Consider the following 13066-nt stretch of genomic DNA (forward strand, 5'->3'; position numbering starts at 1 on the left):
GTCCTAAAATCTCTTGAGATATGCTCGTCCTAAACTAAGGTTATATTGTGGTTTCTATTGCCAGACATGGAATAGGTAAGAAAAGAACACGGAGTTTCAGGTCCTCTACAACTTGGAATGGAACATCATCTAAGTGTACTCACATCGACTTGGAATGCCTTGTTGTTGTCATTTTAAAATGTCTCAAATCAATTCTTGTTGTCACAGGAAATGGGTAGAGGAAGAGACAGGATAGAATATGCGGATTGAAAAGTGTACTTTTATTGAAATGGATAAAGAATGTATTTAACATAGACTCGAGAAGACATGTGACTCGTGGGACAGCCCCCAGGTTGTCACTAGAAACGGAAATGGACACAAAGAAAGTTACTAGAACAAATATGAGATAGAAAGCCTAAAACTCGGACTCGGACTCGGACTTTGACTCGATCCTAGAACTAGACTCGTAATCATCGGCCCACGCTTGAACATTTTCTCTTCCAGCAACGGGCTTCGACATCCGACTTTGAGCATTCACCCATTTGAGCACCTCGTCCTCATCATTGGGAACATTGGAAGGATAACAGTCAAGAAGAGTTTCTTGATAAGTGGTATATCCATGAGGATTGTCCAAGCTACCTTGTGGGTTAAAGGTTGAGAGGGACAACCTCCCGCTTTCGATCATATCCTGAATGACATGTTTTAATTTGTAACATTTCTCTGTATCATGCCCTTTGCCTCTATGGTATTTGCAGTAGGAATTCCCATCCCAGAACTTGGATTTCTTTTCGGGTTCGGGAGTAGGTCCTATAGACTTCAACATTCGTTGTTCCATGAGTCTCTGAAGGACATCGGTGTATGTAATACCAATGTTGGTAAATTCCCTAGGAGGTGTGCCTCTATTTTCGGAAGCCTTTGTAAATGACCTTGGAGGGTTGTTAGGTTTCTTTGATGAAGGCTCCATGAGGTTGCCTTTGTAGATTCCGATTCTTGGATGAGAAGAACCAGGAACAGGTCGCTCACTTATTGCTTTCTCCTCGAGACCATGAGGTTGAGGGTTTGTCTGGACATTCTTTATCTTGAAAGGTTGGGCATCAAGCTTCTTACCCATTTCAGCAAACTGGTTCTCTATGTTGGAAAGTCGAGAGTTTAGGATATCAATGGCTCCTTCTATTTTGGAAAATTTATTGTTGAAGGCAATGGAAAGCATGAGCATTCCATTTTGGATATCGTCGTCTTCAAGCACGTTGATTTCTTTGTCATCACGAGGATCGAGGAGATGAGAACAATCCAGGAATGATTCTTCATCATGTTTAGTGATATTGGACCCAAGAGGGTCGGTCTTCTTGGATTGGCCGACAGAAGGTGGCTTAGGAAGCTTGCCCTCTTCGATCATATCTTGGATGGTGTGTTTCAAGAGAAAACACTCTTCGATATCATGACCTCTACCTTGGTGATATAAGCAGTATTTGTTGCCCTTCCAGAGGTTCATCTGTTTCTCTAAAGGTGGATCCGGAGTCGGCCCTATTGGATGTAGCTTGCCTTGGGCATAAAGTCTCTTCAAAGCATCGGCATAAGACATGCCTAAATCGGTAAGCACCCTTTGATGCCTCCCAGGTTTCCTTTCAGCTGTTTTTGGCTTTCTAGGACGATGGTTATTGCAAGAGGTAAGCTTCGGATGACCTAGACTAGAGGTTTCTCTAGATGGCGTGTTCTTTTCCACCATTCCATTTTCAAGGGTGAGGACGCGAATGCTCAAATTTCCCACTGTAGCTTGAACTCGTAGGACCATGGCATAAACGTCTTGGAGGGACATGGCGATTGTGGCCTGATCTGCTTCGTGACTTTGTTGATTGACAGAACTTGCCGGATTCCTACTCGACAGAAATGATGCGCATTACAACTTGATTTGACATGGGATCACGCATACTAGAGCAACAAACAGAGGATACACGACGAGACGAGATGGCTAGACTCTTGACTTGTGAATCCAGGAAATGTCGTGAGTGACCTCTCGTGTTTGGATTCACGGTGTTTGACCTTGATTTTAGACTCGAGTGTTGACTCTGACAGAGTGACCCTAATATGATTGGCTTTATTGACGGGATTGATGACACATGTTGATTCTAGTTTGTGTGTTTAAGACAGACTTGACTCGAGGTTCGGGTATGTGTGTTCCGAACGTGTCACTAAGAGAACTCAGGAGACGGATTTTGGAATGACTCGATGTGTTAGCCTCGAGTGCGTGAGTCGAGGTGTGGAAATGTTTAGATCCTAACTGAATTGGGGTAGGGGGTCCAAAATGACGGCGTGACGCCTTAGGACTTGACTTGAGTTTGAAGAGACCCAAAATGTAAAGAGAGACGGGTTTATGACTCGACGGAGTTCCGACTAGGACATAGTCGGTTTGAACTCTGACTCTAACTTAGCCCAATTGAATTTACATATTTACATTTACAAGGTTTGAAAATACTATGGTAAAAAAATTTCTTTTTTTTTTTTTTTTTTTGGACTTTTTTCTTTTTTTTCGGACTCTTTTTTTTCTTTTGGACTTTTTGTTTTTCGTTTTTTTTTCGTTGGATTCTTTTTTTTTTTTTTTTACACGGATTTTGAAATGGGTTTGAGGCCCGAAGTTTGACTCGACAAACGGACAGAGTTTTGACTCATTTTGCGTTATTTTGAAAATGTTTACATTTTGAAAAGGATTTTATTTTACAAAATTTTGTCATGGTTTTGTTTAGAAATGGTGATCACGTAAGGTACAAACATTTATACAAGCATTATAACGGGATGCTGAGTGCATTTAAAAGGGTTTTGGTTTAAAGGGTGGGTTGCCATACCGAACCATCAAACCCGAAGTCTGTGGAGAGGCTCGTGCCAAACAAGAGTAAGGCCGATTCCTAGTCCATTTCCTCAAGTATTGAAGGCCCTTGATACAAACAAGAGTAAGCATCATGGTATGGATGACGTCAATCGCTATCCATCCTTAGGCCCAAATAAGAATTAGGACCGTTTAGACGGGACGATTGGTCGAATGGGTTGGGTTGGGCCTAGGAAGGCCGAATAAAACGGTCTAGGAAGACCGAGTTATGAAAACCGACAATTGTCTTGTACAAATTATTCCCTAACCTTGTTCAAGTTTCACCCTAGCTACACGTAAGTGTATTATCCCCCGTGAGTCGCCAAACCGTGGACAGCGGGCCGCCCCACGGGGCGCTTGGTGAAGGTCGAAACAAGCGTTTGCATTTTGTATGGAGTCGCCACCAATTTTTATGGGAAATTGGAACCGTTCGAATACCTTGCGTCATGTCAAGACACAAAGTAGTGACATGAACACTAAGCAATCGTTACCCTTAGCATTCTATGTCTAGAATGACTCTCGTGGATGCCAATGAACACGGGTGCTCACGGAGATCTGGAGTAAGGGGTGAGGGTACGTATTAGGAAGCTCTTTTGATCGAACACCTAATCCCGCCCGCCTCGATAGCGGCCTCTACTAATGATTAGGGAAGTTATTCGTACTTGATATATCGTCGGCTATATGCATGCAATGCAACATCCATTAGATTAATCCTAGCATGTGAGAATTTAACTAAATCGGTTGACACGTAATTAGCAAACAATTTGGGTCGAAGTAGGATTTAATGTTCATTTACGTGTGAAGACATACAAGCAATAAAAGAAATACAATAATTATAAATTACAATAATGAAAATTACATTAATTACATTGGATTAGGCGATTTATGTCGAAAATACCTTTAAAACGGATAATTTGATAAAAAGGAATAAAAGAATAAAATAAAGCAATTAACGAACAGGAATTAGCGATATTACGGATAATAGTCAAATAATTACGTAAACTAATTAAACTAGGCCAAAACAGAAACGGAGTTCAGGGACGATTTAACTCATCCTCGAACAAAGCGCATAGAGTTGCGTCTTTTGGAATAGCGCAGCAGATTTGCGTCTGCATTCCAAGGGTGAGTTCATTTGTGAAGCCGAATCGCAAAACCGTTAATGTTAATTGTTAATTTTAGGGATTGATTTGATAATTGACTCGGATGAAGGTGATTTAATGTATTAATTAACATATGAATTATGGCCGTGAAAGCAGTAAAACATGGGTAAGACGGAATCAAACGGATTAATTATGTGAAGGGACGATGTTAATGAATGAGATTAATTAGTGACAAACAAACTAAACATTTAATCAGACTACACATGATGAATGAACAATGAATATGGATGCAAATATATCAATGACGAATCTCAGAAACCCAATATGAACAAATTGAACTTCTAAAATCCGGGTTTGAATATTGATGACGAAAACCCGTAAATATCGATTATTTAGGATCTAAGTCGGATTAACAATGAATAAAACATATTAATGATGATGATTAATTATATACATGTGAAATTATTAATGATGATGTGAACGAATCAACGGAAAACAATTGAAAGCAAATATAAACGAAAGACGAATTACATAGGACGAAGAAGAAGAAAAGAAGCAGGAACTGCGGCAGCCTCACGAAGAGGCGCAGCAGGAACTGCGCTCCTTCGAAGAGGCGCAACAGTTGCTGCGTCTTTTCTTGACGTCTGTCTACTGGAAATCCGCAAAAACAGGTTTTAAAGCACGGTTTTAGAAATCGGTTTTAATGGTATATTCGACATAAATCTTACAATGGTGATTATACAATAAATAAATAAAAGAGGATTATACACCCTCAGACTTACATGTTGACGGAACGAGATGAACTAAGATATCGACTAGTGAATGCTCGACGCGAATGCAAGGAAAGAGTGCCCTCGTAAGAGGAAAACGATTGATTAATTAAATTGATTGATTGTGTAGTTGGTCAAATTGGTCGGTCATGCAACGGAGAGGCTGGTACCCGGAAAGATCCGAGCTTACGTGGTCGGAAGTCCAAGCACGTAGGCGCCAATTAGTAAGAACGAAGTCTAGAATGCAAAGGGAGAAGAGAAGGGCGGACACTCGCGTGAGAAATATGAGGAACGAAAGCTTCTATTTATACTAATCACGCGACGGAATTATGGTAAGACTAGGATACGGAAAGAAAGATCCGGAAATAACCGACTTAGGTTAAAACACGGAAACTTGGACAAAAAGAAAACCTTGAGGAAAAGGCGCAGCAGAGCTGCGTCTCTTGGAAGAGGCGCAGCACTTGATGCGTCCTTTCCCGGGTAGGTTCCTCTGCGCGTAGAAAACGCGTTTGACAGCCTGTCGTATTTTAGGCATAACTTTTTCTACAAGACTCGTATTTAGGTGATTTCGGTGGCGTTGGAAAGCTAAGAGAAATATCTAGAACTTTCTGTGAAATAGGCTTGACCCAAAAAACTTGTTATGACCTCGTAAAACGGGCCTAAAGCTCGGGTTGTCATTTAACTAAATGAAATGCACATTTTGTAATGTAAACTTTTAGTTTAGCCTAATGAAGTGACATGAGACTCAAAATGAGATATAATCTCAACATTTTATGACATCCTAACCTTAGGTAGACAAGCACATTGCTTTGACTCGGGATTTGACGGTTTTAGGAAATGAAGACGGTTTTTGACCCGGACTCCAAATGTACTCTAATTACTGCCAAAACGACCGTATCGGCGCATAGATGACAACTATGAGGTCGACATTAATATTTGAGCAATCACTTGACGATAATCTTACGAATTGTCACAAATCGTTCCGCGTACCAAGCATGCGGCCCAATCATCACCGGGTGGTTGGCGGGAGGTGTAGAAATGAGGTATCTACACCCATGTTAGTCCTAGAGTCGTGGGAAGAGTTATGTGGTCGGATGTTCTACCACCGATCGCGAACAATGCTGTTTCGTTTGATTTATCGTTAATATAGTAAAGCCTACGGGCTTTCTCCTCAAAAAAAAAATGCATCTTCTAATTAATCTCTTTGACTGCTCATTTCTCTTTTAAAGAACATCATTCACACAATAAAAGATGTCCAAATATCATGGGCACGCGTCGGACACGGCCCAAATACCATAGACACGTGTCGGACACGTGCCCGAATAAATGTAGAAAGTTAGACACGGCTTTATAGGTATCCGACACGTTTTGGCGTGTGTCCGAGGAGTGTCGGACACGGGGCGGCTAATTAGGAAAAGTGTCCGTGCTACCTAGGTTGAGAGGCATGATACGTGAGAATGTGAGATTGATTAACTGTCCAAGAGATATAGGTTGATGGAAAAATTACAAAAGAACAATGTCTTAAATAAGATTGTCTAAAACTTAAGACGGGCTTGTCGTAATAAGATTTACTTGATATTAGTTGAAATGACTAAGTTGTAAGTATAGAGTTTATATGATCGAATGATTTTATTAGCAATTGTAATTACAATATTTATAGGAGAGTTACAAGAGATGCAACCTAGATATAAAGTTTGTAGCATATTATAAGCCATAAATAAAAGATTGTATAACTGGTTGTATAGTCCAATATATGTATGGGGTAGGATAAAGTAAGAAAGAGAAAAACTTGATAGTTAATTGATGCGGGAAAAAATGAGTAAAATTTGGTGATGGTAGAAAAGTGAGGTGGATATGTAACTAAGATAGAGAAATGATGAAAAAAAGTAAAGTGATGGAAAATATGTGACGATGGATGCGAATGGTCTAAATATTGTAAGAAAATCCCCTTTACTATAAAAGCTAAATCATTTGAAAGCTTCTTATTAGTGCCGTGATTTAAGGGGAAAAAATTTCATTTTCTAGAGCTGACCCCACCACAAAGTTGCCTTAGATTTATTTAACATCATTTCATTCAATTATTATTTCTTAATATTACGTCTAATTATTGTACTAACTAACAAATTTCGTATTTGTATATTATATAAAAATCAACCTGTCATATTTTTTGCACGGTATTAAAACTAGCATCTGTCAAAGTAGAAATCATGGAACCACCAAAATAAAATACGGATAATATAAATGAGATGGAGAGAAAAAGTGCAGTAAAATGCCGAGGAGGAAGGCAGGAAACGGAAAGAATTGACATCATACAGCCAGGGTTTGTCGGTTTAATGAACCGTTCCTATCCCCCTGACCTGTCTTGTGATCACAATGTTATCCTTGGCAAGAAGAGATGTATGACAGAAACAACACAAAATCTCATTGAAGACGGCAATATCCCTGGTTATTGTTGGAAATGATGCCTTGAAAAGGCAATATAAAGCAAAAGAATTCTTGTGTTTGTCCCACATCGGTGGGAAACACATTTATTCACTTCTTTATATTAGTCCCTCCACTTAGTTGGTTAACTTAGTGAACCAAAGGTGTTTTTGTTGAGAGACTTAGGCTTGTGGGTTTGGGTCCAAATACACACCCGCGCGCGATGGCCTTGCCCGGCTGTGTTTTTGGCTCTCTAACTGCCTCTATTTACTATAAATAGAGCATCAGTTCAACATCAAAAAACACACATTCACTCCTCTCAAATGTTTCCACTCTTCTAAAACGTTTCTGGGTACGGTTCTTATATTCGTTCCAAAGCTTCCGGTCTTGAGTGGACCAAAGGGGCTTTTGTTGAGAGACTTGGGCTTGTGGGTTTGGGTCCAAACACAGCACGCGAACCGGCCCGGCTCCGTTTTACCTTTTTGCTCTTGTGTGTATTTGGGTTGTCCAAGTGCAGTGAACGTGTCTAACAGTCAGTCAATATGACTGTTAGTGGGAGAGAGTCTCCCGTTTTTTCTCTATTGTTGGCTGCGTTTTTGGCTCTCTAACTGCCTCTATTTACTAAATAGAGCATCAGTTCAACATCAAAAAACACACATTCACTCTCTTCTTTCAAATGTTTCCTCTCTTCTAAAACGTTTGTGGGTACGGTTCTTATATTCGTTCCAAAGCTTCCGGTCTTGAGTGGGCAAGCTTGGTTGCTGCAGTGTCAAACCTTGGGAAATTACCGGCGCCTGCTGATCGCCACCACGGTCGTGCCGAGATAGTTTTCAAGGCAGAGGCCTTCATACCTCGTCGCTGCAAATCGGTTCTGTTTCTGTTCTTATTCTTTCATTGTTACTGCACTCTTTCAGAATAACAGTTATATATAGCTAGACGTTTTGATCTGACCCTGTTGCTCATAGGCATTAGCAACAGGTTCTAAAAGGCTACACATGAAAGAACAAAGAAGGCAAGTAAAAACAGAATACGAAGAATAAAACTAACAGATAAGCAATGAAAATCGAAAGAAAGGTTATAAAAGGCTTCAACCAAGCTCACAAATCGCAATACAGAACAAGACTCGTGGATAAGGTAAGGTTCAAAGGATAAAGGCATATACGAAAAAAAAACTAGTCTCACATAATCAAATTTTATGGCTGTCTCGGCATGAGAGTGACACCGGGACCTAGCAACAACTCTCAAGGCTATTAACCATAACAGACAATGTAATAATGGAAGGAGAAGATTGCTTCACAAATCAGCCTCATCACTGTCTTTTTATTCCACCTTTATCAATGGTATATATCCATAATACATCGGTGGGATATTTCAAATACAAAAATCGACAAGCACTAAACTGTAAGTATGCCTAAAATGGAAAATGAACAAGCAAAGAAACTAAACAACACAGCCTTGTCCATCCCACCTTTGAGCATTTTTAACTCAAGTTTCACATCAAGTTATAACAAAAACGAAAAATGGGAGGCAAAAAGAAGAATAGAACACCTCTCAGAACGAGTGTGATCTACATTACTGATTTAGCCGCCTCAATAACCGCCTCAGCTGTAATTCCGTACTCCTGGTATATCTTTCCTGCAGGTGCACTGGCTCCAAATTTGTCAATACCAATGGCCTTACCCTTGGATCCGACGATCTTTCCCCATCCGAATGTTGAGGCTGCCTCAATGCTAACCCTAGCGGTTACAGCCTCGGGGAGAACACTCTCCTTGTACTCATCAGACTGTAAGTCGAACAATTCCCAAGAAACAAAGGACACAACTCTGACTGTCTTTCCTTCTTTTCTGAGCTCATCACCGGCTTTAGCTGCAATTTCTAGCTCGGAACCAGTACCGATCAGAATAACATCAGGTTTGTTACCTGAAGAGTTGTCGGAAATTGTGTACCCTCCCTTTGCAACTCCTTCAATGGATGTTCCGGGAAGTTGAGGAAGCTTTTGCCGGGAAAGAGCCAGGATTGATGGGGTCTTTCTCTTCTCAACTGCAACCTTGTAACAACCAGCTGTCTCGTTTCCATCAGCTGGGCGGAGCATTAGGATGTTGGGCATGGCTCGGAAACTGGCTAGATGTTCAATGGGTTGATGGGTAGGCCCGTCCTCTCCAAGCCCAATGGAATCGTGGGTCATCACGTAGATGACTCCAGCCTCAGATAAGGCTGAAATTCTAATTGCTCCTCTCATGTAATCTGTGAAGACAAAGAAGGTAGCACAGTATGGGACGAATCCTGGGCTGTGAAGAGCAATGCCATTACAGATGGCTCCCATCCCGTGTTCTCTGACACCAAAACGGAGATTTCTTTCTTCGGGTGTGGCCTTTTGGAAGTCTCCATACATCTTCAACAGGGTCATGTTTGAAGATGCAAGATCTGCACTTCCTCCAATAAGTCCTGGAATAACCTTCGCGAGAGCATTCAAGTTCGCCTGGGATAGGTTTCTGGTAGCATCACCTGGGTTCTCAGGTGTGTAAGTCTGCAATAGTTCAGAGTTAGTTGACCCAGTTAGCGCCAAAATACATGAACCGTAAAAAAACCACAGGTTCTTCGGACATTCTCAAAATACCTAGCCCCTTAGGTAGATGGAAATTCTCGTGGGAATTTATAATTCGTGGTTGACCAAACAACTTTTAGGAAATTCCCATGAAAGTCGAAAAATAATACCATCTCTTAACATTGGAGAAAGAAATAGTAAACTAAACAATCACTTATGTAAAATCAGACGAGGCTTAGAGGGAAGAGAGAATTGGGTAAATTCTTACAGGTAGTGCTTTCTCCCAACCAGCGGGAAATTCACCAGTAATGATGGAATTCAACTCTGCTGCTTCTTCAGGGTACTTCTTTTGGTATTCTGCATACTTGGCGTTCCAATCAGCTTCAAGGGAAGCCCCCTCGGGAGTGTGACGGCTCCAGTGCCTTCATAGTCCAAAATCACAAATCAATAACTAAAAGGCCAAATACTCGATTAGACAATTCATGGAACAAAGAGAGAAAATCTCGATTTTTGTTGCTTACTTCTTTACATCCTCTGGAACATGGAAAGGCTCATATGGCCAACCAAGATTCTGCCTTGTTGCGTCAACTTCCTTGGCACCCAATGCACTTCCGTGAACACTGTAAGAGTTTGCCTTGTTGGGGGAACCAAAACCAATTGTGGTGGTGACCTGAATATAGTAATAACATTTCAACATTATCAGTATATACCCTTGATGAGGACCAGTCTGCTTCAATACGACTGACTAAAAGAAGTTAAATACGGAGACATGATTAGTATCAAAGCCTAAAAATTAGACCTTGATCAGAGTAGGTTTGTCTGTGACTGACTTAGCCTCCTTGATTGCAGCACGAATCTCGTCGTACCCTGTGTTACCATTCTTAACCCAGATAACGTGCCATCCAAGGGCCTCAAACCGCTTATCAACATTCTCAGTGAATGCTATCTCAGTGTCTCCATCAATAGAGATGTGGTTGTCATCATAAAGGGCAATCAATTTTCCAAGACCCCAGTGACCAGCAAGGGAGCATGCTTCTTGCGAAATTCCTTCCATTTGGCAACCATCTCCGAGGATGCAATATCTGAAAAGGATCACATCGATGTTATGATATCGTTATACTAACACACATTACATTAATTCTCATATGAGACACTGGCCCATAGTACGAGTTAATTATCTCTTGAATCTTAATTTCCGTTTTTAGTGGTTAATGGGTATATTAATGTGAGATCGTCTCTCATAAGACTGATTGCACACATTTGGTTAAACAAGGCTATTCAAAATCCCCGGGGGAATGGAGTCATGCGATCTTACGTGTAATGGTCGACAATTTCAGCATCAGGCTTGTTGAATCTTGCAGCCAAATGCTTCTCAGCAAGAGCCAGACCTACAGCATTTGCAATACCCTGACCGAGAGGTCCTGAAAAGAATGACATAAAACGCGATTATTAGAATCCATTGCACATATAATAGTATACTGAGTCTTGTATGAGACCGTCTCCAACTTAAGACCAGCTCAAATACTTATGTATGGTTCTTGTATAGTAACAGTCCGCAATAAAATGAAGGGAAATGAAATGCTAGAACAACAAAAGAAACCCACCGGTAGTAACTTCAATTCCAGCAGTCTCAAAGTTCTCGGGATGTCCGGGTGATCTGCTTCCCCATTGTCGGAAAGACTTGAGGTCATCTTCCTGTTCACCAAAATGCAGGTCTCACTTTCAAATTACAAGTCTCGATTACACAAAATTCATATCGACTACCATAAGGACAGAATCATGAATCAAGACTTAAAATACAAGTAATTATACAGCTGATCATTGTCTAACAAATTACAGCTACACATATTTCAGTCATAACTACAACAATCAACTTGAACACTGATTATAATTCAATTAACCTAATCACATATTCATCTGCAATTATCAGTTAGTAATCAATCAGAAATCAGAACTACTTCAAGCTAAAGAATTATCAATTTTCCGAGATCTCATAGAAATACTCCTTCCGTCTCAATCATTTATTTACTTTTCAATCAAGATACTCCATAATACTTAGATTCAGCTAATTGCAGCACCTCAGAAATGAGAGTTTATTTCGAGATGACCCAATGATTGATTGTGAATTGGTGCGCTTTTTTGTATATTGAAGTAAATCTCGATGTAATTCTCGATGCAATTTTCATTTTGGGTCATCTCGAAATATTTTACTCCAATATACAAAAAAGCACGACCAATTCACATTATTTAATCATAATGGAGAACCAAAGAATAACGAGTCTTACCAGCACACTGTCGTAACCAGCAAGATGAAGAAGAGCATACTGAAGCATACAACCATGACCAGCAGACAAAACAAACCGATCCCTATTAAACCAATACGGATTTTTCGGGTTATACCTCATAACCTCATCATACAAAATATGACCCATGGGCGCACACCCCATAGGTAAACCCGGGTGACCCGAATTCGCCTTCTCAACCGCATCAATCGCCAAAAACCGTATCGTATTCACCGACTTAGACACAACCTCATCCGTCGTCTCCGCCGTCTCCACACTCTCCACCGCCGTCGCCTTCACCACCACCGCAGCGCGTGACCCCACGCGCTTTCTCCACGCGCCACCACTTCGCAACGCGCCACCGTGCTTGACACCCGTCAACGGTAGCAACAGCGACGGGGTGGCGGCGGTAGCGGTGGTGGTAGCGGGGAGTTTTGGGTGGGAGATTAGGGACTGGCGAGACAGTGTGAAAGAAGATGAGGCCGCCATTATCGATCCTTGATGATTTTGATATCAATTTTTTTTTTTTTAGAGTCGGATTTTATTATTAAATAATTAAAGTTAGTTGGCGGAGCGGAGAGTTTGGTATCGGGATAAGAAGAGAGTGTTGTTGGAGTGATATAAGAGGATGAGGGTGTGGGACCCAAAAATCTTGTTATGAAACATGGATGTCCGCTAAGTGGAAGATCGGGTTTGGACCGTTGGATCGGGTGTCGGGGTTGATCTTGGCCGTTGGTTGTGGGTAGGAAATGGTAGGCTTTCAAACTTTGGTTTCGAGGAATATATTAATGAATATGAATATGAATATGAATATGCTTCTATGGAAATAGTATCTTGTCCAACTTTATGATCACAATGGTTAGCAAAACAAATGATAATATCTACAGGAAGTCTATGTGGGTAGATAAGACAAAACAGTTTGCTACTCCCTAGGCATTTTGCTTTTGTTTTATCTACCCCACATGGGTAGTACTTAATCCGTCGTAAGCTTGCAACGGATATACCCCTCAAATTGGAGTCGTTAGTGTATGCTAATGCTATGATCTCGTTTTTTGGATTAAGTTTCTCTAAATTTAACTAAATTGAAGAGATAAACGAAACTGGATTTA

The 13066-nt window shown here is 40.8% G+C and overlaps 1 protein-coding gene across 1 annotated transcript; it reads right to left on the reverse strand.

Annotated features, from left to right (window-relative positions):
* Positions 1 to 8422: 8422 nt before the first annotated feature.
* Positions 8423 to 12803, reverse strand: LOC141656555 (transketolase, chloroplastic). Its single transcript, XM_074463494.1, has 7 exons — positions 11961 to 12803; positions 11280 to 11370; positions 10991 to 11096; positions 10475 to 10757; positions 10197 to 10345; positions 9944 to 10097; positions 8423 to 9657 (listed from the first exon to the last, which is right to left on the reverse strand). The coding sequence occupies exons 1-7, from the start codon at positions 12444 to 12446 to the stop codon at positions 8698 to 8700; spliced, it is 2229 nt and encodes a 742-aa protein (XP_074319595.1). The 5' UTR covers positions 12447 to 12803; the 3' UTR covers positions 8423 to 8697.
* Between the last annotated feature and the right edge of the window lie 263 nt (positions 12804 to 13066).

Source organism: Silene latifolia, chromosome 5 (assembly GCF_048544455.1).
Source record: "Silene latifolia isolate original U9 population chromosome 5, ASM4854445v1, whole genome shotgun sequence".
NCBI classification, from domain to species: domain Eukaryota; kingdom Viridiplantae; phylum Streptophyta; class Magnoliopsida; order Caryophyllales; family Caryophyllaceae; genus Silene; species Silene latifolia.

Coding starts and splice junctions, on each gene's coding strand:
- LOC141656555 (XM_074463494.1), bottom strand. CDS start 12,446: ATGGCGGCCTCATCTTCTTTCACACTGTCTCGCCAGTCCCTAATCTCC. Junction 10,758..10,990: donor GAAATTGTCGACCATTACAC/GTAAGATCGCAT, acceptor GATCCTTTTCAG/ATATTGCATCCTCGGAGATG. Junction 9,658..9,943: donor GTTGGGAGAAAGCACTACCT/GTAAGAATTTAC, acceptor GAACTATTGCAG/ACTTACACACCTGAGAACCC.